General features: G+C 45.2%; 1 protein-coding gene across 2 annotated transcripts in view; it reads left to right on the top strand.

Moving 5' to 3' along the window:
- Positions 1-27,532, top strand: part of TNKS1BP1 (tankyrase 1 binding protein 1) — a 77,352-nt gene that overhangs the window by 26,731 nt on the left and 23,089 nt on the right. For both annotated transcript variants that reach the window (XM_066586828.1, XM_066586827.1), the window contains exons 4-5: positions 1,932-2,838; positions 22,859-23,364. In XM_066586828.1, coding sequence (XP_066442925.1) covers positions 1,932-2,838; positions 22,859-23,364 — 1,413 coding nt within the window. The remainder of the gene's footprint in view (positions 1-1,931; positions 2,839-22,858; positions 23,365-27,532) is intronic.

Genomic DNA, 27,532 nt, shown 5'->3' with positions numbered 1-27,532 from the left:
GTGACATTAGTCACCTGCAGAGCTGCCACGATCTAGTCTGACCCTCCAGCTCTGCAGTAGCAGGGAATTCCGGGAGGTCACATGACCCCCCGAGGCTCCCGTAGTGAAAGTACATGTTACTTTCACTTTCCCCATACAGTGCTCATTGAGCACTGTATATCGGGGAAGCAGAAAGCAGGAAGAGTTAAAAACCCCTCCTGCCTTCTGCTCTGGGTTATCAACTGTCACTAACGTTCCTCTGACTGATTGCAGAGCAGGAGACTTAAAGCACCGCTGTAATTTTACTATCGGGAGTGCTGTAAGCCCAGGACCAGCTGCCGTAAATTTACTGTGGCTGGTCCTAAACAGGTTAAGGTGCTTTTAGATTAAACAATTATCGTTCAAACGAGTGAAAGTGAACAATAAGCGTTCGGTCTAAACACAAGCCAACGACGAACGAGAATCGTTCACTTTTTGTTCGTCATTCCTTTTCTGCAGAGATGATAATCATCGTTGGCTCATTCCCTTATCATTTGGTTTAAACAGCAATCTTTCAGTCCTTCTCAATGACTTATACAGCGAATGTGAAAGACTGAATGATTCTCGTTTCACGGAGCCAATGACACATTTGCCTGTCAAAACAGGCTGCACGAGGGCAAACGAGCTGGTGCTGATGTCACTCATTCGTTCAAACATGAATCGGCTCGTCTAAAAGGACCCTTAGACTGAGATGGAATACATCGATATTCTAATGCATTACAATACAAAAAAATGAAAGTTAACCCCTTAATGACCAGCCCATAGTGTTTTTACATCCTGGCTTGCTGGGCTTAAATCCCCGAGGACGTAAAAACATGCTTCCTCTGGGGATTAAAACCCTGCAAGCCGTGGACGTGACAGCTCTATGCTGTCGGTTACCAGAGGTAGCTGACATATTGGAGCTGTCATCCTGGGCCGCGGAAACTGCGATCACATTATAGTGAATGGAAAACAAAAAAAAGTTAAAGTTTCAGCTCCCCTAATGGATCGGATCTGTGAGGGGAGCAGAGAATACTCACCGCCGTCTTCCGTGATGTCCCCCGGCGTTCTGCTCCTGCAGATGTCATTACGTCATGCGCAGAGGGCCGTGAAATTTAAAAACTCCCTGCTCCCAACTAGTATGAATAGACGAGATCAGGGAGCTGTCACTGGGAGCCGCTGTATGCGGTTCCCGGTCACATGATCGCTATTATCCAATGGATAACAGCAAACATGTAAAAGTTGCAAAAAAGTTGAAAAAGTGTAAAAAAAAAAAAAAAGGAAAAAAGTTTATTTCATCTCCCCTCATGGATCATATCTGTAAGGGGAGATAAAAATTAGGTAACTAAGGCCCCTGGATTTATCCACGGACCTTACCCCGGCTTCTGTGCACGTGCCCGCCACCAAAATAGCAGACGAATGCGCAAAAGCCCTGGTATATTTATGGTACATATATCCTTTAAATGTAAAACTCAAAAACGTGTTATTGGGGTGATACAGTTGGGGATTTTCAGTAATAAACCTATAACTAAGAATTGTTGCTCCCATAGGCTATCTAAATTAACATAGGGTCACGAAGTCTACACACCAGTCTATACAAGAGCTGGCTGATAGGCGTTGTCTAGGATTAGAGAACAAGCTTAACTTTTTGTATTGGACACATCACAACTCTAGTATATGGACGGTGAAAGTATTGCAATCATTTACGTAAATGGAGTTGAGGTGCAATACCAGACACGGCCATGGACAAGATTGGTGATGTTCCTGGAACAAATAGACCTTTTTTTTTCTAATTCTGGACAACCCCTTTAAATGATTTCTACATCTAAGTACTGTGAGAGACGTGACCTGTTTCTGTTGCCCTGTCCTTGTTGTTGTCTTTCTTTTTTTCTTTCTTCATATTTAATACCTCTGTTTATTTTGGCTTATGTTAGTGAGTCTGCATCCCAAAAGCCCGCCCCCAGCTTAGTGAGTAAGGATACAGCTCCACAAAAGAAAGAAACAACTGCAATTGAAGAAAATACAGTCGTTAATTTAAAAAGTCACAGCAGAACTACTCCAGAAGAGAAAGCCGTAATTCCAAATATTCAAGACTCCAAAGCAAGTACTGAAAAAGTCCCTTCAAGAGTGTCTGAAGAAGTAAAGATGGTTTCTTCAGGATCGGATTCCTCTAACGCACCACCAGAGATTAAAGAATTTCAAAAACAAATATCTCCCCCCCTACAATCTGATCTTCATGTTGAAAGTAGCAAACATGTCTCACAGTATGACCATAAAGATATAATGGCGCAGTCCACTGGGTCTAAAACTGAGGAAAAAGTTCCAAGTATTCCTGTAAGGAAATCATTGCCAGTGCCAAAAATGTTGGATGAAAATGTAAAAAATGCAATTGTTAACAATAACCAGATTCCTCTCGAAGGGTCGGAACACACATTACTTCATGATGACATCAGTGTAGACCAGGGACACTTGGAAAACAAAGACAAGAATCACCAACCAGGAGCACATGTAGACCTTCATGATGTCCAACAAATTGGAGGTGTTATACCCAAAGAACATACACAAGACACCAGCACAACTTACGAGGAACTATCTCAACATCATGATAAGCAACAGCCAAAGGACAAATGTACTTCAGAACTTTCACCCCCAAAACCCAAAGAACGTAAAAAGCCATCAGTGCAATTCAATGTACCAAAATCGGATGACCAAGCTGAAGGAGAAATATCACTGGACTATAGGCCTACTGTCACTGAAGCAGAAAAGCAAGAAACCAAAGAACATACTGATGATGGAAATGCAGATATGAGAAGATGGCATCGAGAGCTTGGCGTAGAGGAGGTAAGATTCAAAAAATTCTACTTGATCATGCTTCGTGTCACCTTATGGTGCTCCATATGACATCATACTGTGGAGATATTTTTCTCTAGAATCAATTCTTCTAGGGTAGAATACCTCTATAATAAGGCGTCTGGTGGAACATACCGCGAAAACTGAGGCGTGCGTATGTTAAGAAGGTCGCCGTAGACTTGTATGGCCTCTGTATTACATTTGGGTCCTCTTCTAGATCCATTCATAATGATACATTAATAAAAAATAAATCTTGTTATTTGTACAGCGCCAACATATTCCACAATGCTTTCAGGTATTTTTGTTATTACCCACCAAGCTGGAGACTCATTTTACTGACCTTTGAAGGATAAGTCAACCTTGCACTGGCTACCTGAACTATGTGGGGATTGAACTTGCAACCTCCAGGTCGTGAGCGAGAGCTTAGGACTGCATTTCTGCTGCCTTGGCACTCTGCACCACATTGGACTCTGTCAACATTGTCAACCACGCTGGCCGCGGTCAGAGCCGGGTACCGCTGCGGGCTCTTGCATGCTGAATCCAGTTGGTCCGTGTGAGACCGGCCTAAGTACCAATCTAGGCCATGTTCCTAAATACATGGCAAAAAATAATCCCTAACATCGTCTCATTGGTTATGTTTAGTTCATTCCTACATTCCACTATACAAAATCCTGTAGATAAACCGGAAAATTGGAGAAAATACGGACTAGATGGAGAAACGCAGTAGAGACCGTGCTTAACAATGTGATATAGACTTTGTGGTAACTTCCTGCTTTGTCCTAACCGTGTACAGTTGGACGTCTGCCGCGGTCGTGGTGTGGGGAGGGTGTGTGTTTATGTAGGTGTGTACGGTTTTCCTCCTGTATATATGAAGTCTTCTATGTGAGCCTCACCCTTCTTGTAGCTGCATGCACTATGCAGACTGATAGCTTGTAGATTCTGCCTTTTCTTTTATGTAGACCAACATGCTTCCAACCTACAGTTTAACATGCACATACCTTAAAAGTATACGGCAGCTAGCAGTGCGCCAGTTTGCTGAGCCTCTGTATATCTATGGTCCCCCTCGCATATATTGTATTTCAGCCGCACTTCAGTAGCGGTGAGCGATTCCAGCGACCTCATTGGTTGTTGGGTACACACACCCCTTTGGAGATCTGCACGAGTACTAGTTCACGAGACCCACGGGGGGTTAGGTTTAGGGTTAGGGTTTAGCGTTAGGGTTGGGGTTTAGGGTTAGGGGTAAGGGTTAGTTGCCGACCCTACTACGGCCGTGCTGCTGCTTATTTAACGGGCCGCCCACTCGTGCACATCTCCAAAGGGGTGTGTGTACCCAACAACCAATTAGGACGCTGGAACCGCTCACTGCTACTGAAGTGCGGCTGAAATACAAAATATGCGTCCCCCTCCAGCAGCAATTGCAGGCTTCCTGCTTCTTCTGCAATCACCAGTCTCTGGTCCGGGTGCCGGCATCATATACTGATTGGTTCAGGTCCTGATAACGGCTGGTGGATCAGAAGCAGTTAGTTCCAGCCATGGTAGGAGCTTTAAGGGCGCCCACCCACTGGCGATTTTTTTTTCTTTGCGTTTTGCGTTTCTCCTGCAGAGCCATTAGAATTGAATGTACTCCTGTCCACTGGCGTTTTGCGTTGCATTTTTTAACATAGGAACTGTCAGTTGCATATGTGTCCTTATTTTTCTCCTAATGCACCCATGAAAGTCAATGGAAATTAATGGAAAAGCCGCGAAAACGCTGCGAAAACGCGGCAAAAAACGCCGCGAAAAACGCCGCGACAACGCGGCGTTTTTCACGCACGAAAATCGCAAACGCCAGTGGGTGGGCGCCCTAAGGCCTCCTTCACACAAGCGTCAATATGGCGCCAAAGTTAGCCATGCAATAAAATTGTGACCATCGCTGCCAAAAATTGTGTGAAGATTACAAAAAAAGTTTATTTTATGGATGTCTGTCCTTTTTCAGCTTTGCAAACCGTTACTATATTGCTATGTTATTCATAAAAGCTCTTGCGGAACCGAATGAACAATAGGACAGATAAACCGTTTGCAGATTAACATGGGCTGCCAGGGCCGCAAGTTTTATATAAAGTGCAGAAGCCAAAATTCAGTTGGAGTCTTAATTTCTAGTGTAATCAAAGTACTTACGACCACTTGTCCGTGAGTGACTGAGTGAGTTACATGCTCCGCCCTTGATCACATGATGGTGATGTCATCACAGTTCTTTCATCGAGTGAGTGAGTTATATGTCCCACCCCTGATCACTGACGGTGACGTCATCACAGGTCTTTCATCCCAGCTACGATTTCACCTCAGCAAGCAGCTGAATTACCGGTGCTCTAAGCTTCGCCCCTGATCACATGACAGTGATGTCATCACAGGTCCTTCAGTGAGTTACACGTAATGATGTCATTCACTATATTATATTATAAGTGGCGCATTGCATCACCAGAAACACTGGTACCATAAATAATACTATAAAACAACAATAGGCCAGTTAAGAGGGTTTTCCAAGCTTGTTTCCAGTGTTTTTTGAAAACCTGAGGCCCGTTTATACGTATCGATTATTGTTGAAAAAATCATTATAACACCCGAAAATGCGTGATAATCTTTACGTCTAAATGCAAAGCCATCATGCACTTCTCATTTGCTTTTCGTCTCAGCCGGCATAAAAATCATCGCCGATTCGCTCACTTCACGTTATGTTTAAATATTCTCCGCTCAGTGAATCAGAGTATGACTACTGCCGAAACTTCTGGGACTGTAGTGGCGGGCGCCAAAGCTGCGCTGGTGGAGTGCATGTACATTTAAAGGGCATGTACTGTTACTTTTCTTCACTTTTCCCATTATCTGCTTACTGGCAAGTAAAAAAAAAAACTTGGGAATCCATTTAAGAAACTCGCCCGTTTCAGCATAATTGTATTAGCAGAGTCTCACAGGGGGAGGTGAGTTGTTCTGGCCAGTCATTGAGATACAGAGGCCGCTTGGGGACAAAGTGGCACATTGTGTAATATATTTAAATCATGAAATAGATATTACACTACGTCTGTTTATGCAGTTATATAACCAGGAACTAGATTAAATGATGTAACCAGATACTAGACTAAATTAGTAGAGGAAGATGTGGCTCGTTTGAGCCATATGCTAGTTAGCAGCTAGGGATGGGTCCCAGGCCTTCACTTCCAAGTGCAGCTCCCATTGATTTCAGTGAGAGTTGCGCCTGCAATTACTTGAGCTGGCCACTGCACATGGGTCAGAGCTGTGGCTTCCGTTCTATCCTGGCACTGGTAGTTGATACTTTCTGGAAAACCCCTTTAAGAACATGACGTAGTTTGGTACTTAAAGACTTGCTGATTTGGGGTATTTTCATCTCTAATTCTTAAAGACCATAATTTTTTTATTGTCCCATTGGCATAGTCGTACGAGGACTTGTTCGTGGCGTGGTGAGATGCAGTTTTTGTTGGTACCATTTTGGGGTACATGTCATGTATTGTATAACTTATTCATTTTTTGCTGGGGAGAGTGGAAGAGCGGAGCAATTCTCTCATTGTTCTTTTTTAACAGCCTACACTACACGGCATTACATGACCACGCTAACTATTACCCTCAGGTTGGTACGATCAAATTTATATATATTTTTTTTCGTTTTTTTTCAACTTTTACAGAATAAAACCCTTTTTTGGAAAATAATTTGGCTTTGATATCACTGCATTCAAGGACCCAGAATTTTTTTTTATTTTTCCAGCTGTATAAGGGCTTGTTTTTTGTGTGACAAAGTATAGTCTTTATTGGCACCATTTTGGGGTTCATGTGACTTTTTGATGACTTTTAGGCTTTATTCACATTTTAGGCTGTTTTCACGGCCAGCCAATATACGCTACCATCTGATGTATAGGAGCCAATGACAGCGGCCAGAGAAGAGAGGTGGGAGGGAGTTGAGCAGCGTGACTACTATACTCTCTCCCCCTTCTCTCTGCCCTTTGTTGGCTGTTTGCAATGGGAGGGGGCAGGACGTTGGCGGAGCTGGTTGATAAACTCCTTCCCCCTCACATTACTGGCTGCCGAAAAAGGGGGCAGAGAGGAGGAGAGCGCTTAGCACACTAGCTCCTGCCCCGTCCTGCCTCCTCCCCATGCCGAGAGCCGGTGAAGGGGAGGAAAGGGGGAGAAGACTTAGCAGAACTAAAATGTCTCCCCCTGCAAAAATGTCTCTTCTTTTGCAAAAAAAACCCCAAACAAAACGGAAAACTGTACAAAAAAATCATTTTTAATTATATTTTTACTTGGATTTTTTTGGCTATTTTTTGTTCTCTTTTTGTACAGTATTCGGGCTCATTCAGATGGGCGTATATTGACCGGGTTTTCACGCCTGACCGATATACGCTGCCCCTCTCTGCAAGAGGAGGAGGTGGGAAGGGGTTGGAGCAGTGCACTGAGCTCCCCGTCCCACCTCCTCCTTATACAGAGAGGGGCAGCGTATATCGGTCGGACGTGAAAACCCGACCGATATACGCACGTCGGACTAAGCCCTTCTCCTGTAGGAGACTTGAACCTGTGATCGTATCATTGCCCAGATAATACACTGTATTGCAGTGTATTATTTCATATCTTTGCCAAAGCGGACATGGAGGCCACTGTCAAGCATTCTGTTGCCATGATTGGATGATGGAGGCTGATGGCGACATAGAAGGAGCTCGCTCTTGCTTTTTAACCACTTACATGCCATGATCAACATTGGTTGTGGCATTGAAGGGGTTAACGGTGGGTGTCGGATCCCATAGGAAGCAATGGGTAATTGCTTGCAAATCAATGTGTTCTATTTAAGCGTGAGCTGCGTCCATGTCGCTATCAGCCGGAAATTGTGTGGGAAAATCGACCCTGGTGAATGCGTTTATGGGCACATTTGTGCTGCATCATTGTGCGATGAGTGTTGTATTTTTGCGCGGACCTGTGTGCGTTTACTGTACTTTTTGCGCATGTATATCATGCGGATTTGTGTGCGCAAATAAACACTCGAGCACGCTCCCATTGATTTCAATGGACAATTAAGTTAAATCATGTTAATATGTGCTATCTTTGTACGCAAAACACATGAAAATAGAACATGGCGCGTTTTTTTTCTTCGCACGCTAAGTACGCTCATGTGAACGCACCTATTGAAATCAACGGGTCATATTTATTGCGTATGACGCGTGAAACACTTGGCAAAATGAAGCCCTTACTGATACAATTGCTCAAAGTTAAAGGCTTTAGGGCGGTCAGACAGAAGCGTAAGCACAAAAACGCTAAGTATTTGCGCAGGTACCTTCAACCCGGATTTAAAACGCTAATTAGTCTTCCGAGCTGCTGGTCTCCGTGAGCATGCGCAGTGATTTGCGCGTACCCACACGTACATTGTGCGCATTTACGCATGACTCCTAAAACATGTTTTGGGGGTTTTTTTGCGCAAGCTAAATGCGCACGCAAATAAGAACCAGGAGAATTAATCTATTGAAATCAGTGGGTTCCGTTCACTGCGTAGTGCAAAAATTGGCCACGCAAATACGTCCGTGTGCGGCCGCCCTTACAGATACGATTACTTGAGGTTAGAGGTCTATGGGCTTATTCACATATTTGCACTGTGTATTACATGCGCAAATTTTGTGCTCGTAATCTACAGCTAATAGAACCGAATGCATTCAGTGGGCGTGTTCACATGAGCGTATTTTGTGCGCACATTTTGTCTGTGCAAAAAAATAGGCAGCGTCTTCTATTGTCGTGCATCCTGCGCACAAAAATACCATATGTCAAACTAATTAAACTTAATTGCCCATTAAGTCAATGGGATCGTGTGTGTTTTTGCATGCTCAAATATGCAGGATATGCACGCAAAAAATACGGTTAAATGTGCACGCGCGCACACAAAAAATAATAATGCAGCACAAATGTGCACGTAAATACGCTGACGCCCGTGTAAAGCCGTCCTAAAGCCAGTCCGGCACTACTGAGAGTTTCCAAACAGCGTGTTCTCTGTAGACGCAGCATGCCAACTATTATAGGGGCGTCGGAGGCGGGCGGCGTACAAGGTAGGTCAGCCCTGCGGTCCCATGTACGCCTCCGCTGGGACGTGTAGTGCATGTCATCGCACAGCCTCGTCTGTTAGTTCTATGGAATTATCGAACTGTAATTCTTGAGAAGCTGCGGCGAGAAGCCAAAACTCTTAACAGAACGCAGTGAAAGCAATCCATGAAGCCATTACAATTCGCCCATGCGCCACCTTGTGGTAGACAGGAGCGCTGCGCCTGAAGAATGACTATTGCAGATTACAATTGGATGAGGCGCTTGTGTTCCGGCTCCACAGGGTGCGGCTCGTGTGACTCGGCACGTCTCGGCGCAGCGGGGAACAATTGATTAGGTTTCTTGAAAAATAAAATGGGAGGACAAATACTTCTTATCATAAGGGCGGCTTTACGCGAGCGTGTCTGTTTTTGCTCAGCGCAATGTATTTGTGCTATGTACGAGGATTTTAGCGCACGTATTGGCGTATCTCACTGTACTTTTTGCACACACAGGGCATGTTCATTTGCGCAGGCAGACGAACACTCCCCCACGCATCCGACCCCGCGCATCCGAGCGTATGCGCAAAAACACTAGTATTTAATAGTGTACTTTTTGCACACGCAGGGCCGGTTCACATATGTGGCCACACGCCTCCCGGGGGCTTAAAAGCTAATTAGCTTAATTTGTTTCTATGTGTTGCGCCGTGTTTCCCTTGTGTATCTGCACACATCTCATAGACTTCTATGGGGTCTTCCCTGCGAAAATGCAGGAAAATAGAGCAGGAATGACTTTTTTTTCCATGCGTGCAAAACGCGCTCGTTAGGATGAACCCATTTAAATCAATTCTATGCGGATTGTGCGCGCAAATACACCCGTGTGAAGGCGTCCTAAAGGGAACTAATGCTAAAAGTTCTCGGAATAGTAATACGGAGGTGCAGAACGAGGAGTCGCCCCCTGGAGGCCACAAAGGCCCCTGCAGCACATAACATGAAGCTGCAGTTCCATCGGGATCCAGGTCGATATATGGCAACACCTGCCGCCGCCGGATGTTTTATGGTCACAGCTCTGCTGGCCAGGACTACCGGATTGGCAGCTCTGCTGTTTTCTAACATGTTCCGGATTTATTACATTCGGCTTGCGCATAGATCAGCGGTGCCGGCCTATCATTGTCTGTCCGCTCTTATCTGACATGTGTTCATTTATTAACTTGTAGTGACTTTGTTACATTGGAATGCATCGGAGTGGGTTTACACAGCAGATCTCAATCAGGCTCGCCGAAATCCACGTGTTCGCGCCAGAACAAGCCATTGAGACGGAGGGACGTTACAGTCGTAGAAACCTCTGCAGCCAATCTGCCTCGTGTGGATATATGAGACACTACTGCACCCCTGACTCTTAGGGCGCCCTCACACTTGCCATCACGATATCGCTGCCTTTTTTTACGCGAATGTCAATAGGACTTTCTAATGTTAAAACTTGGCGTTTTGCGATTTTTCTGTGATGCGTTTTTAACATTAGAAAGTCCTATTGACATTCGCGTAAAAAAAGGCAGCGATATCGCGATCACAAGTCAGAAGGCCGCCTTAACAAGGTAGATTCGCCCGCGTATCAGTGCATTTTAATGCATTCTTGCACAGCAGGGCATGTTTGCGTACGGCAGACAAACACGCCTTGATTTAAATGGCTAATCAGCCTAATGAGGTCCAGATGTTTTTTTTTCCACAGAATTGCATGCGGCATAGCACATTTGCGCACGCATTTGGTCACCTCCCATAGGCTTCTATGGGGACCCTTGGTGTGCAAAGGCAAACACAAATAGAGCCATCCTATATTTGTGTGCGCAAAAAAAGGAAATGACAACGAGCCCGTTGAAAGCAACATGTCGGTGTGACGCCGCCCTTAAGCTTTCGTCACACTGGCGTACACATATTTGCGTGCGCATGATCAGTGCTATTAACCCTTTAAACGCCACTGTCAATTCTGACAGCGGCGTTTAAATCCCACGAACGTAGTTCAGGGGTCCTGTACGCACTCCCGTGGTGAGATCGCAGGAAGACATGCAAGTGTCATGGCAGCCGGGAGCCTTCTGAAAGGCCCCAGGGCTGCCTTAGCAGACTGCCCATCAAGCCGTCCCTGTGAGAAATCGAAATCATAAAACAAAAATACACACCAAAAAAGTGCAATCTAGCAAAATAGCGCATTATTTTCCCCGCATGGTGAATGTCGTCCGAAAAAAAAAAAAAGAACGCCAGAAATGCACTTTTTCAGTCACCCTGTCTCCTAGAAAAAATGCAATGAAAAGCGATCAAAAGGTCGTATGTATTCCGAATTGGTACTATCAGAAAACTACAGGTTGTCCCGCAAAAAACGAGCCCTCAATCAACTACGTCGACAGAAAAATAAAAAAGTTATTGCGCGCAGAAGATGGCGGCAGAAAATAATTAAAAAAATTAAAAGTCTTTGAAAAAAAAAAAGCAGTACAGCAAAAAAAAAAACTATACACGTTTGGTATCGTAGTAATCGTACCGACCCGTAGAATAAAGTTATTGTGTCGTTTTTGTTGCAGTTTTTGCACCATAGAAACAAGACGCACTGAAGGATGGCGGAATTCTGTTTATTTTTTATTTCACTCCACTTAGAATTTTTAATAAGTTTTTCAGTGCATTATATGGTACAGTAAATAAAACCATTGAAAAGTACAACTCGTCCCGCAAAAAACAAGCCCTCATACAGCGACGTCGATGGATAAATAAAGGAGTTACGATTTTTTAAAAGGTGGGAGGAAAAACAGAAAATGGAAAAAAAAAAAGGCCGCATTATTAATGAGTTTCAGATGTGTTCCTTTTTATGCAGAATTATGCAGCGTAATACGCATCTCCTTGCACGCATTTGCACATTCCCAATTGACTTCTATGAGGACCCTTGGTGTGCCAATGTGCAGAAAAGTAGAGCATGCTGTGTCTTTTCGAGTGACTATGCAAATAATAATTAGCATATTACCCAGAGGAGCATAAATGGCCTTTTAAGTCTCCTCAATCACCATCTAGGTGTTCTCCCTAAGGAGAAAAAATAGCATTTTTGAGTGACTGAAATGCACGCACAAAATACAGAAATGTGAAAAACTGATTGAAGTCTATGGGTTCTATTTTCTGCATATTGCGTGCATAAAGTTTGCGCACGCAAATTCTGTCCATGTGAATCTTGCCTTAGAGTCCATTTACGCAGCTTTATTTTGGGGCCATGTGCTGTCTGTGTAGTCCCCCCATATTATCATATGAAGCTGTTCAGACAGCAGATCTTTCATGCGGACCGAAGGTTCATGTGAAAAAAAAATTGCTACATGTCCTATTCTAGTCCATTTTCATGAACAAAAGTTGGGCTTGCAGTGTATGGGATGTGAACAGCACACAAAGGGTGTCCGCATGCTATATGATCTTTTTTGCGTCTGTTTTTTATGGATGTGCGAATGGCGCACTATGTGAGACAGCAGAGGGCACTAGAGTTTTGATAAGGATAGCTGATGATGGAGATCACAAAGAGGTACTGGCGTCACGAAGAGAAAACAAGCTATAACATTCTCCAGCACTGTTGCTATTTCTCGGGGCCTGCGTGCGGCTAGGCCGACTATACTTTGGATCAGTTAGGAGAGAACGGTAGAGCCACCTGTGACATATCTTGTAAGTTTACCCCGCCATCTTCCCCGGCCAAAGGACTTGACCCTGCCCGCTACACCTGTGGCTAATCTGAAGCATCCAGACACAACAGTAAGGACACCTGGTATAAGGAGCAACTGGCAGAGGGAAGTACAGTAGTTAGCTGCTGCATGTAATTGCCATGCTCTATGCAGTTAAACCACTTACAGGGCCCGGTACCAGATTGGTATTGCAAACTCTGCTGTTGATAGTATTACTGAGACTGCTGTGGTTGCACTGTTAGTTAGTTTGTTGAATCCTCTTCAGTTTCAGTCTAATTGTTGCCCATCCACCTGCACCTTAAAGCTTTGCATAATTGGATCCAAATTTGGAAAATGAAGAGAAGAGCCAACATTATCCCCCAGCTCAGCATCTTTGCCTGGTATCAAGACATGACACTTCCCCAATTTGTGAAATATCTAGAAGAATTGATGGAAATGTTACATTTAAAGGAAGAACAAGGGATACTAATGCTGAAGTTGTACTACAGGACCAGTTTGTACTTGGTGTCAGAAATCAGCTGTTGTGACTATCCCTTCAGGAGAAGCTCAAGCAAGGACCAAATTTACTGTCCATCAGGTGCTCCACAGGTGAAACAAATAACCTTAGAAAGGAAAGAGTAAGTTCAGATGATCCCTGTGGCCCAACAAGCTAAGTAGGCGTCACACAACATCAGGAGCATGGAAACTCAAATGGCATGTCTGAAGAGGATGATTCAAATGCTGAGCGAAATGTTGGCGGCTAGAAGATATAAAGTGGCGTCTTAGACGGAAGATGGCAATTTTCTTGAAGGCAAAATAGAGAAAGAGGCCAGTGATGTAGAATAAGAAGCTTGGAGGATGGTATGGTCAAGAAGAACATTTTCCTGGAACATCTCATGCCACCCCCTAACTGATAGTTAGAGGAAGTTAATGTAGATTTAAGAGTTATGCAGACAGTCCAGTTCTATGCTGTTTGCATAACTCCCATTGACTTCTATAGGAGTTACGGAAACAGCGTAGCCCAGTAGCGCTCAAGTGTTTCTTTCCTGCCTGTTACCCAGCCACCTCGTACAGAGCAGTGTCCCCATCGCTGGAAGTTTGGCCGAGATGGGAACCCCCCTCTGACTTGACTTTCTCAATGGATTCAGTTGCAATAACTGACAATTTAAAGTTTGCATCAAATGTCTATTTAATGCATTAAAGGGAGCTGTGATTAGGAGCTAGGGATTGCTTTAACCCTTTCCAATGCACTGTCTGACATCTTCCTACATTGAAGCTTGTACAGCTCCAATATCAGAAGACTTCCGACAGGGTATTCTTACCAGCTATTGCCAGCCACTCCGCTGTCGGAGCCTCTCTGGCGCGCACACACAATGGCTTTAGCCAGCAGATGGCACCGTTGTATGACAGCAAAAAAAAGAAAGCCTTTTAGGAAACCCTGAATCCAAAATTGGATTGGAAAGGGTTAATGGAGTTTGGTAACTTGGAACTGCACTATGTGTAAGAGCCGAGATGTTCAGGCTTGAACTGCAGAAGAAGTGAACTCTGTTTTTTAGCTCTTGCATTGCGTTATACCACCATGGAGTAAAAGCTAAGTTTGATGTTTACTTTTGAGTGCTGGAAGATTGTTTTCAATTTTATTTTATCCGTGACCGGAGCGGCCACTCCCTTCCTTGCACTGTGCATGTGATTACAATTTACTACAGTGAGCTAGTCTGCGAATTAAAGGGAACCTGCCAGCTTAAACACACTGTCTAAACTGCCGGCATGATGTTATAGAGCCGGAGGAGCTGAGCAGACTGATATATAGTTTTATGGGGAAAGGTTCAGTAGAACTTGTGTTTTATTCCTTTATATCTCTGCTCATTGTGAGCTTAGGGGTCTAATGGGCGGAGCCATCAGTGATTGACAGCTATCTGTGTATCACTGTACATACAGAAATATCTGACAGTCACTGATAGCTCCACCCATTGGACCTCTAAGCCCAGAATGTGCAGAGATTTGAAGGAATAAAATATAAATTATATCAAATATTCTTCCACAAACTATATATCCATCTGCTCAGCTCAACCTGCTCTATTACATCATGCCTGCAGGATAACCTGTATTTTCCCTTTAAGTGTCAATTTAATGTTTGCTACATCTAGACCAAAAAAAAACAGAGGTGGCCAGATTACACTGCTGAACTGGTATGGGTGTAGAACAATACAGTACATTCTGAAACAGTTGTGTCCCCCTTCCTACTGGTGATCAGGAGAAATGGACAATACCCTCTCACATGATGATGCCAGCATGCAAGGAGACTCAAGAGCGGACACCACACACCTGGATGAAGGGGCATCAAAAGAAGGTAGAGAAGATATACGACTTGGTGGCCCACTGACTAGGCTCCCATACACTTACAGCCAATTGAAAATGGAAAGAGTTAGGCCCACAAGTGGGAGACCAAATCATTGTGCTTATTATTTAGGGTGCTTGCTTACAGCACCTTGTGGGGCAATAAGTTGAGTAATATAGGGAGAACTAGTAATTATTAGGAAATTATAGTACCAGTGTTTCTGGTGGTGCAATGCGACACACAGCTGTGCTACATGGTACATCCATTATGATCCCTACACATCACACACACAGCTCTACTACATGGTACATCCATGCTGATTTCCAGACATCCCCAGCTCAGCAAACTCCTGGATACAGCGATCAGCCCTGGTCATTTGACCCCTGACTCCACCCACACAGTGGATAACATGACGGGGACATCCTCACAAGTCATGGTGGCTGCTCTTAGCTTATCCAGTATCCAGTACTTTCTACCAAACTGCACAACGGCTCCTCCCACAGCAGTGACGTAACCACAGGTCCTTCAGCCCACGGGATCTCTGTGGCGGCAGTAGGTCTGTGTCTTCTGTCAGGACCGCTAAGTTGTGTCTGAAATAAGAACAGCTTAGTTGTATTCTCATTTTGTTATTTTTGTCCTCCTCTTTCAAGAGCCCTAACTTTGTTGTTCTTCTGTCGGTCAGGCTCTGTGTTTTACATATGTTGTAGGATCTGTGATCACGTCACCAGGGGCAGAACGATGATGTCACCAGGGACGGTGCATGAAAAGCACCCACACATAAACGTACATACTCACGGTCAAGTGGTTGTTAGTAGTTTGATAGCACTCGCAATTAAAGCACACCAACCCTGGGATGAGTAGCACAAGTAAAATGTTGCACCACTCTAGATAGGCTAAAATAAGCTTTAGGCTTCTTTCACACGAGCGCATATCGGCTGGCTGTTTTCACGGCTGGGTGATATGCGCTGTGATCTGATGCATTGGATTCCAATGCATCAGATCACATGGGCGTATTTGCGAGACGTAAAAAACACTCGGCCAGGCCAATATAGCTCCAAGCGTTTTTACGTTGGGCCCAAAACATAGTTCTGGAACTATGTTTGGGCCGAAATACGCCCATGGCAGCGGCCGTAGGTGGGAGGGAGTTTAGCAGCGTGGCTGCTAAACTCCCTCCCTCTATTCTCCTCCCCTTTCCCGTGCAGGCTTACCTGTCTTCCTCCCCGCCCGCTCGGTGCAATGGGCGGGGGCGGGGCTAAGCACCGATCTGCCCCGCAGGCTCCCATTGATGGCTATGGACAAGGGCGGGACATGGGCGGAGCTAAGCGCCCGCCCTCTTCTTGCCCCTTGTCCATAGCCATCAATGGGGGGGGCGGTGCTTAGCTCTGCTCCCCTCCCGCCCCCTCCCATTGCAGGGAGAAAGACTGGTAAGCCTGTGATGGGGAGAGAGGGGAAATGGGAGATGGCCTCTTGCGGTTGGCGTATTTTCCCCGACCTCACCTGGCCATATGAACGGGCGCACAAATGTTTGATCTGTGCGCCTATTCACCAGGTTTTTCGTTCCCCAACATAGCGTATATCAGACGGCCCTGAAAACGGCCAGCCGATATGCGTTCGTGTGAAAGAAGCCTAAGAAGAAAGCCCTGAGGCTGAGAATTGGGCACACTTGACTGCTGGAGAAGCAGACTTGACATTGCAACTGGTGAGAAATCAAGTCCTGAAAGCTCAGTTGAAACATGCCTGGAAAGAAACCTGGAAGCAATTGCAGACCACTGTCCAGAGAATGCTTGGGTGATCTACTAATGACTCCCTGCTATTGTGACTAGAGGTATGCTGACTACTCAGTCTGCCACCCTGAAAACACCTGTGGGGCAAGGACGTCCAGAACAGAAGTGTGAGCCGTGCACTGAAACCTGCTGGTGTGCAATGAATTGTACTGAAGACCGAAGGCAAAAACGAGTCCTGCTAAGTGGAGCATCACTTCACACCTGTGATAGAGAGAGATTGTGCACTGAGGTCAAACCACACCAAAATGGGTGCACCGGACTGTGTGATAGACATTTGTTGCTGCAAGTAACCACTACTTCAAGTAAAGTGTTAAAAGACTGTCACTGTAAAGCGCAAGGTTGTGTGCCTGTGTAAAGACATGTTACTACCAAGTTGCGTGCCTCTTTAAAAGTATTTTACCTTTTGTAAGGATATGTAACCACTAAGCCTATTGCTCTTGTTGAGAAACTATGACCACTGTGCCCGTTGCCTCATAGTAAGTATACACCTGTTCTTACATCATCACTGAGAGAGGACCAGTTCACAAACTGTAGCCTGAAACCTGTAAGTACTAGCAGGGTCAACCACACTGGAGGGCAATTTTTGATCGACGATTCACCATGAAAGATGGCTTTTGAGCTGAATATATGTGGCTCTTTTTGGCATGTGGTGTGCAACATGCCAAAAAGGGGCCAAGCTCTACCAAAAGCGATGAGGTGCATGTGCTGGTATAATAGGAGCTTTAAAACTGCTTTCAAAACTAAACGTTTAGAGAATATATGAAAAGCAAGACCATAAAGAAAGGAAATGATGCGAGGAGCAGTAATAGCTAGGTCTTACTGTAAGGGGCTATCCATAAGCGGTTAACACAACCTTTAGGATGTCACCAGCCCAGAGTCAGCCTCTAGGCATAGGGCATAGTGGATAAGGGTGGTCTAAGACCACCCCCTCCACAGGTCCTAAAAAGTAACCAGCAGCTCGGCATGATATAAGAGACTTAATACCTGCATCACAGGGAGAGATCAGGAAGTGTGATGGGGGGACCTGATACAGAGGCTAAGAAGGAACACCATTTCTGCGCTGGGTCTGTTTTCTGGAGCAAAAGCAGAATTCTCCAGACACTGACCCAGACGATTGCATAACCCAGAATTTGCAACAGAAAAACTTCCGGTGCTGTGTTGAGTGCGCTAGTGTCGCGGAGCAGTGAAGGTGACCCAGCCTGCACACGGGGATACATGTGCGGGAGCAGATGGGCCCAGTGATAGAGGGCTAAGTAAATGAAGATCGACAAGGGAATGTCTGGACAACACTTCCCTCCTCTTGTACGCTATGAACCGTTAGTGAGGTCGACCTCCATAGAGATAGTGTGTGTGTGCTCTCATAGACACTGATACAGTGTTACAGGCCTGCTATGTAAGTCTATATAAAACAATGCAGCTATTATTCCTAAAAGGGACATTGCTCACAGGTCATGGACAGAGGCCTGACGCGGCATATCAAAGCGAGCTATAGTAGGAAGGACAATGACTGCGGTTTATCATACTGTTAGTGAGTGGAACCTTTTGTCAGGAGGGCTGTGACGTATAACCTGTCCACTATATATTTCCATTTTTTTAGAACATATCTTTGTAAAGGGATGTCAATATTTTCCTATCACCACCGTTTTCTTATTGCGTTGTGAATTTTAGTAATAGAACTGAGTTGGTGCAGACGGCATTAGGCCGCTATAAAGTGAAAGCCAAATTTCTTGTTTATGCTCATACTGGGACTTATTTCAATTCCGTCTTCAAAACTAAACTTTGTATATAATTTCGGTTCTCCGCTGTCTGCATCATATTCCTATAACCTGAGTCGTGTCTACCACCTGCGACATTCCTATACTATAGTTGTATCCCTGTGTCAACGCCCTGACCAAGCAAAAGCACCTTGTCGATGATCCCCTAGAATCCAGCACTTGGGGTATATTTCTGTGCCAGTTCCCCCATCTATGCCCCATTCAAACTGGGCAGTAAGGACCGCCGCGTGATTCAACTGTAACCAATCCTGGACTGAAATATAGAATTTATTAATGTTGATGCATTTCTAGTAGGTCATTTAGGCCACCTGCACACAGCTGGGTCGGATTCTGCATACAGAATCCTGCAGCGGAAACCGGCCCTGGCAGTAGCGGCGTCCGTCTGTACCTGCCTTTCTTTTTATTCATCTGTACTGCGAATGGTCCGCATGGTCGCTGTCGGACATGTGCAGTACAGATTTTTTTTTTAACTCCTGCTTTTCCCACGTCATCACTAGGCGATGATGCAGAATCGTGACCTTTCCGCAATGCCAATTGCGAAAGGGCCACTGATCGGACGAAATCCACGCAAAAACAGAACATGCTGTGATTTTTCCTCCACGAGTGGAAACTACAATTGGTTGCCACACTGGTGCAGGAAGAATCACTTTTCCATTGCATGCTATGGGCGGTATTTGCTACGGAACCCGGAGGCAGACACCCACTCTGGATTCCACAATGCAAATCCGCCCGTGTGCAGGCGGCCTTAAAGGGGTTGTCTCGCGGCAGCAAGTGGGGTTATACACTTCTGTATGGCCATATTAATGCACTTTGTAATATACATCGTGCATTAAATATGAGCCATACAGAAGTTATACACTTACCTGCTCCGTTGCTGGCGTCCTCGTCTCCATGGTGCCGTCTAACGCTGTCTTCTCCTTCCATTTAGACGCGCTTGCGCTGTGCGGTCTTCTGCTGTGTTCAATGGAGCCGCTCCGGCGTGCTCGCGCCGGAGAGCTGGTCTGCGCATGAGCAGAAGACCGCACAGCGCAAGCGCGTCTAAATGGAAGGAGAAGACAGCGTTAGACGGCACCATGGAGACGAGGGCGCCAGCAACGGAGCAGGTAAGTGTATAACTTCTGTATGGCTCATATTTAATGCACGATGTATATTACAAAGTGCATTAATATGGCCATACAGAAGTGTATACCCCCACTTGCTGCCGCGAGACAACCCCTTTAAGATTAGCCAGGAGCTACCAACTGCTATCCCAAACAGTAGGTGCAGAAGTCGCCACCTAAATTTATTCAGTAGTTTCCATTCTTTGACTTCTCCATAGACATTTCGAACAGGAAAGAAGTCTTTTCGGAGATATGTGAAGACCCCAGTCACTGCACCACCATCAGAGGTTAAGAGCAAAATGTTTTTTAGCCTTCAATCTGCTCATAGATCAGTGTGAAGGTCAGTTTACTTATGAAGGTCAGTCTACTTGTGGCCTCCATGAATTTTTTTCTGGAGTTATCTATATAACTAACTTGTCAGGTGCAGAATACGAGCTGATAAGACTGCTCTGCGCTCTTAAGGCTGCTTTCACATCCGCTTTTCTTCTCCGTTCAGGAAGGGGGAAAGGGGAATCCCCGAGGCTGAACAATTCCGTCTCCAGACAGAACCGAACCGTGTTGGGTGTACCCCATTGAGTATAATTGGGTCCACCTGCTTTCCGTCCAGCTGGCCGGGTTTTGGATGGAAGAAAAAGTGCTGCATGAGTATTATTCAAAAAATTGTATTTTTTCATTTTCATGGCCCAATGTTAACAAATTTAAGATCTCAAAACAGTGGTGGGGTTAAAGTGGGCACAACACCCCTGAATGAATTCCTAGAGGGATGTAGTAGCATATGAGTCAATATTTGGCCTTGCAACATGACAAGAGACATGATTGACACCAGAATATCATTGTACATACAGCTGTCTGGGGATATTGGTGGCCTCTCACCATTGAAAATAAATGGAGCAACACCGAGCATGCGAGACCGCTACTCCATTCAGTCTCCGCCTTACTGTGGGGGGTGCAGTAAGGCTGTCATGAGGAGGGCCACAGGAGATCCCCATCAAGCACATTTTTATCACCTACCCTATGGATAGGTGATAAAAGTGTTTTCTTGGACAACCACTAACTTGACGCAGTTGTAGAACGTTGCAGAGCCGTTTCAAAGGCCTTGGCAATGCAATCAGTGGTACTCAACAATACTGACTCTATAATCTTGGCAACACTGCCCGCCATAGCAGAATCAAATACTTTCTCTCCAATTGCGGAACAGATGTGTCGTATAATCACAGCCCCTTTGTATATTTTACACAATCCTTTTATCAGGTATGCAGTCTCTTAATATGATCGCCTACACAGTCTCTATGTTCACCAGCTCTTTGGCTACACACAGTCTCTTGGCAATACAGCAGGCCATGCATAACCCTGTGGACTTTCAATCTCTCAACAACTCAGCGGGTTTACGACCAGGGGTGCCACAGCTACAAGTGTCCAACTACCTGGGCACAGTAGGCATCAAGGAATATGGGCAGATAACTTGGATAAGGCTGCACCCAACCTCTTCACACAGGCATTTCGGGGAACATAACTAGGCCACATGTACCTCCGGGGGAAAACAACGATCAACAGTTGTATGATAACCATTAGTTGCCGTATACACATCATGCCTCGCAACCGTCCAGGATTCTGCGGGACAGGCCCGAATTTCGGTCCCCGGTGCCAGAAGGCATGTCCCGATTCCCAACCAATGGCAGATTATAACTGCTCTATTAACAATCTGCTGCTGCAATAAAAAAACAGCTGTACTCATCTGCATCACTCTTCCCGCTTACGTAACAAAATGGAGCATCAGGGACATTACTAATAAATGGGCATTATTATTAAATGGGGCAATGAGAGGCATTGTTACTAAATGGGGCATGAGGGGGCATTATTACTAAAGGGGGTTTGAGGGGCATTATAAAAAAATGGGGCCAGTTGGAGCATTATCATTAAACAGGGCCACGAGGGGGTATTATTATTAAATTGAGCCACACAGGGCATTATTAATAAACAGGGCATGAGGGGCATTATTAATTAATGCAGCCAATTGGGGCATTATTATTATAGTGTGTAATACGCACCAAGATAGGACATGCTGTGTTTTAAAACACGCAGCTGAGAATGAACTCATTGAAATCAATGAGTACTATTCACTGCGCAATACGCGTATATATTACACTGCGTAAATACATTCATGTGAATTCACCCTAGCGGCAGAAGGCCCTAGGGCTGACTCACACGGGTGTGATATACCGTGTAATATGCTGTGCAATTTTGTGTAGAAAAGCAAACATCTGGAACTAATTAGGCTAAATAGCCTTTTAAATCAGGCGTAGTTGTGTCCCGCTCCCATGTGAAATGCCACTGTCAGCGCAAAAAGTACAGTAAAATGTGCAAAAGTACGACATGGTGCAAATACCTTGCACATACGCCTGTGTGAGTCCGTCCTAAGACCTTCTGTTTCTACTTGAATTAATACTTAAGGGTAATGCCGGGCTCACACGAACGGGTTGGATTCCGCATGTGGGAGGTCTACCGCGGATTTCGTCTGTGATCCCGGCCAATCACCCTGCATATCTGATTCCGCTGTATTGCGGATGACCATGGCTGCTAAGCGATGACGCGGGTACCCGCAGCCCATACGCTTTGTAAGTTGCGTATGGAGTGCAGGTCGCACGGAGTCTGCAGCATGCTGCAATCTTTCTTCCGCTCGCGGAATACGCAATTTCTATCCATGAGTGTAAAGGAAAAAGTGAAAGTTTATGCCTTTAAATACCTGCGTTTGGCCGTGGATCCTCCGCATAGACGCCGATTGCGGATTCTGCAATTGGAATCCATTCATGTGAGACCGATTAGGCACTTGGACTTTGAGGTGGGGATTTCTTAATACTGTGTACATGCACCTTGACAGCTAGCAATGCAAACTCATCATTTTAAGGGCTTATTCGGAAGGGTGCAACACGCATCAGGCAGCACACGGACACGTGTGTGCTGTCCAATCTGCACACAATACACATTTCATGCCTCATTCTCGTCCTTAGGGCAGCTTCACATGAATCCATTGAAATCATTGGGCTCTATTATCTGCGTATTGTGCAAATACGCTCGTGTGAAGGAGCCCTTTTTCCTAATGAGTTGTGTGCCTCGCCCCATAGGCTAACATGGGTCCCAGCTCCTTCTGTGAAAGACATGGACAGCCCAGTGACCAAAAATACATCCATCTGAATGAGTCCCAAGAGCCTTAATTAATTTCAAAGGAGTTAGGCAATGATCCCAAAAAGTGGGTATAATGAAGGTTAACTAATTATTTTTGTATTGAAACCTTGCAGAAACCATCTTCATCGGGAGAGCAGAAGACATACGAAGAATCTGTGGAGGTGAAGCAAGGCATGCCCTCAGGAATAGATGAGCTATCAGATTTTATGAGTACGCAAATGACCAGCTATAAAATGACCACAGATAATGGGATTCGTAGGGATGATATGATTAACAAGGCTCCTACAGACTATACAAGGAGCCATGGAAGCGAACGCCATGATGCACCCATTCCAGAACATATAGATGTTGGCCAACCAGATGTTCGCGGATCAAGTTTCCATCATGCAGAAGTTAAAGTTACTGATGAAGAAGTACATTCCATTCCTCACGCTACAAAGATGTATGAAAATGTTAAGCATGAGGACCAAGACATTGCCAACAAACAAGTGGATGATGATGTGGATGAGGACCACAGAGGCTTCAATAAGGGACGACCAGAAGCAGATTCGGATGTAAAAAATATGAAGTATATGCCCCATTTCACTCATACACAAGTAGAGTCTTCTCCAGCACTCAGGTAAGCAATTCTGCTTTATTGTATCCTAAATGAAACAACAGAGAGAAGGTGCTTATAAATGACTTATAAATTGTGCAAGTATAGGAATATTAACCCCTTAGTGACGGTCAATACACCTTTTTACTGACCTCACTAATGGGCTTTAAATCTGCACAAATATCTTTTTAAGGTGGTGGCTCGGCTGAGTATAATTCCATGGAAAAACAAACTGAAATCTTTGAGGTTGGTAAAACCCCCCAAAAACTAAAATAATGTGCAGTAACCTCTTCAGGTGGCCCACAGATCTTCAATGGGATTCAGGTCTGGGCTCTGGCTGGGCCATTCCAAAGGTTTGACCTTCTTTTGGTGAAGCCATTCTTTTGTTATTTGGAGGTCTTCTTTGGGTCATTGTCATGCTGAAAGGTGAAATTCTTCTTCATCTTTTTAGCAGAGGCCTGAAGGTTTTGTAACAAAATGGACTGATATTTGGAACTGTTCATAATTCCCTCCACCTTGCGTAAAGCCCCAGTTCCAGCAGCAGAACAGCCCCCCACTTAATGCTGCCCCCACCATCTTCACTTCGGGTTGGTGGTCTTCTGGTGGTGGCAATGTTGGCTTTGTACCAAACATACTTTCTGGAATTCTGGCCAACTAGTTCCTCCTCGGTCTCATCAGACATAACACGATCTCCCACAGACATTTGGTAGATGTGATGGAGGTTTTGGCAAAACATAGCCAGGTTTGGATAATCTTCTTTGTTAGAAAAGTCTTCCATGTTGCCCCCCTCCCCCACAGCCCAGATACAGGAAGAACACGGGAGATGGTTGTCACATGCACTACACAACCAGCACTTGACAGAGACTCCTGCAGCTCCTTTAATGTTGCTGTCGGCCTCTTGGCCTTCCAGACCAATTTTCCTTCTGGTCTTTTCATCAATTTTTGAGGGGCGTCCAGTTCTTGGATTAAATGTGGCACAACAGTGACATTACCACTCCTTGATGAGGTCTTCCTTGTGTCCCATGGTAGATGTAATGCCTTGGAGATGTTTTGGTTAGCGGAGTACTGACTGCTATTTATTATCTGTTTAAATGTGATTGGTTAATTCTGAAAACAACCACATCCTCAAATATAAGAGGATTTTCACACCTTCATTATTTTAGTTTTCTTAATTTTCCACCCAAAAGGGTTTCAGTTTGTCTTTCCATGTAATTGTACAGATAACGGGTCACACTGAAGGTGGAAATAAATCTGAAATGATTCATCTTTGTCGGATTTTACATAACAAAACCTGGCATTTTACCAGGGGTGTGTAGACTTTTTATATCCACTGCGTATGGGAACTTAGCCTTAGAGGAGCTTTATGTTTTAATACGCAGAGTACTAGAAATATGGGGTTTAGATCAGTGGTGGTCAACCCATTAAATTTTGGGGGCTTCAAATGCTTCATTTGATTCCCTGAAAGCGTCACAGGTAAGTGGTGCTCAAGGGTTATCCTTTTAAAAAAAACAACACAGAACTTATTATTAAAGGGCTTTTCCAGGACATTTTTAAAAAAATAATAAAGTGTTAGAATAAAGACAAATTAAATTCTCCCCACCCTGAGCTGTAGCCCTTGTGCCAATCATGCCAAACCAGAAAGAGGCAGCGGTCACGTGCCATTTACAGTGCCAATAGAGGAATCATTGCTGAAACCTGTGAGTGGCTGAGTGGTCATGTGCACAATCAATGGCTCTTGACCGCCTGCCGCTTCTTCTGGGCGAGCATCGGGGCTGCAGCCGTAGATGGGGAGCTGCCAGAATAGGTGAGTATTCAATTTCTCTTTATTTTAACTATTTATCATTTTTTTAGAGGGATTCTGTCACCAGGTTCATACTGCCCGAACCACGAGCAGCACAAAACCGGGACAAGTATCTGCAGTGGCCCTGTGTATGTTTTATTCTGAAACACACTTTGAAGTTTGATTCAGAGCTGAGCTTGGAGTCACAGACGTGGGCCCTGCCAGCCTCCCCCTACCTGCAGCATGCAGAGTTACAGTTCTTTTCTTATACAGAAAAGGACAGAGAGCTGTCACTCCAAGTGGGGAGAAGTCAGCATGGCCCATGTCCGTGACTCAAAGCTCAGTGAACTTCAGATGTAACTCATCCACCTGGCGAGAAACATCTGGAACCAGACTGTTCTACCCCAGCACAGATTTTGGAGAAGGTGGTGGTGGACCGCTACATCGAGGTCTTTGCAACTCTTGAGTTAGGCATGGAGACCCTAAAAGCATAGACCAACTTGTCCACCTGGTGGAAAGAGTCCCAGTGCCTAAGAACTACCTCTTTGATGTCGCTGCAGCAGAGTCACCTTCCAGGAGTACCAGACCTGTGACTTTTTCTGGCAAGAACGTTCCAGCCATTGGGGAAGTGTGGAAAGAGTCCATATAGGGGAGAAAATTACTGATTCTGTTCAAATAGCCTTATAGAGGACTCCCTACCAAGAAGACTAGGACTAATCCAGTTCTTTTAATTACTATCTCACTTTTGAGCGTATGGACAGGGGGCCCAACTGTTTCATTTCTGAGCCCATGGAGTGTGGGGTTAGATAGATCATCAATAGTACAAAGTCACAAAACTGCTTTATACTGTATATCCACCCTTGAACTCCATATTATGCACAGAGTTGTGCTCACTAAATCCTTATTGTTTCTTTTGGGAATTCTATTTTTTTTGTTACAGTTCCAAATTTATTTATTAAACAGTCAGCAGTAAAACTCACTTTAGTTGTCCCTGGAGGCAGCCAATATTTTATCATTTAACCCCTTAACGACGGCCCCATCGGGAAACTACGTCCTCAGAAAGTGGGCCTAAATCCTAGAGGACGTAGTTTTATGCATCCTCTTTGGATTGATGCCCACTGGCCTGAGGACGTGACAGCTCCCTGCTGTCGGTGCCCGCAGGTAGCCGACAGCATGGAGCTGTCATCCCAGGATGCGGGCAGTCCCCCCGGCATTGCGATCGGCGCTATAAAATGAATAGCGCCGATCGCAAAAAAGTAAAGAAAACAGTGTTAAAAAGTAGTAATTCAGCTGCTATGATGGATCGGATCCATCACGGCAGCTGAAAATACTCACACGGCTTGTCGGCGGTGTCCCCCGGAGATCTGGTCCTCCCGGACCCGCCGACGGCCTTCTGCGCATGCGCGCCTGACGATGACGTCACGCGCACGCGCAAAAGCCCGGGTGTCCCCGGCAAATTTAAAATCTCCTGGCTCCCGGCTCCTGAAGGTAGCCGGGAACCAGGAGGTGTTACCGGGGACCACTGTGAGCGGTCCCCGGGCCCGCGATCACCGCTATCCATTGCGATAGCGGTGATCGCGAAAAAGTTTAAAAAGTAAAACAAAAGTAAAGTTTCACCTCCCCTCATGGATCGGATCCATGAGGGGAGGTGAAGATACTCACCCCCGGTCCTCTGCGATGTCCCGATGTCCCGGGACCCGAAATCCCCGTCTGCGCATGCGCGCCCGATGATTGACATCGGGCGCGTGCACAGAGGGGCTCGAGCCCCGGGAAATTCAAAATTGCTCTGCTCCTGGCTGCCATGTGTAGCCAAGAGCAGAGGGATGTCACCAGGGACATGATCACTGTCATCCAATGGATGACAGTGATCATGTAAAGTAAAAAAAAAAGTGCAAAAAGTAAAAAAAAATAAATAAAAAAAGGGGTAAAAGGTAAAAAAAAAAAAAAAGTGCAAAAAGTAAAAAAAAAGTTTTAAAAAGTTAAAAAAAAGCTTGCGTTTCATCTCCCCCCACGGATCATATCCGTGAGGGAGGATGAAATGACGTACCTAAGGCCTGCGGATTTATCCGTGGACCTCACCCCAGCTTCTGCGCACGCGCCCGTCACCAATGTGGCAGGCGCATGCGCAAAAGCCGTGGTTTTTTTAAAATCTCCCTGCTCCTGGCTACAAAACTTAGCCGAGAGCCTGGAGATTTCACGGAGGGCCGCGGTGAGCGGTTCCTGATCACGTGTTCGCTGTTATCCAAAGAATAATGGCGATCACGTAAAAGTTAAAAAAAGGTGAAGCTTCATCTCCCCTCACTGATGCGATCGGTGAGAGGAGATAAAAATTTTTACCGGAGGTCTCCATATTTACACCCCGACGCAATCTTCTTCCGTGAACTTTCCCGTATTCTGCGCATGCGACCGCTG

The sequence above is a fragment of the Eleutherodactylus coqui genome, chromosome 13 (genome assembly GCF_035609145.1).
Source record: "Eleutherodactylus coqui strain aEleCoq1 chromosome 13, aEleCoq1.hap1, whole genome shotgun sequence".
Classification (NCBI taxonomy): domain Eukaryota; kingdom Metazoa; phylum Chordata; class Amphibia; order Anura; family Eleutherodactylidae; genus Eleutherodactylus; species Eleutherodactylus coqui.
This window is presented reverse-complemented; position numbering and strand designations above follow the sequence as displayed.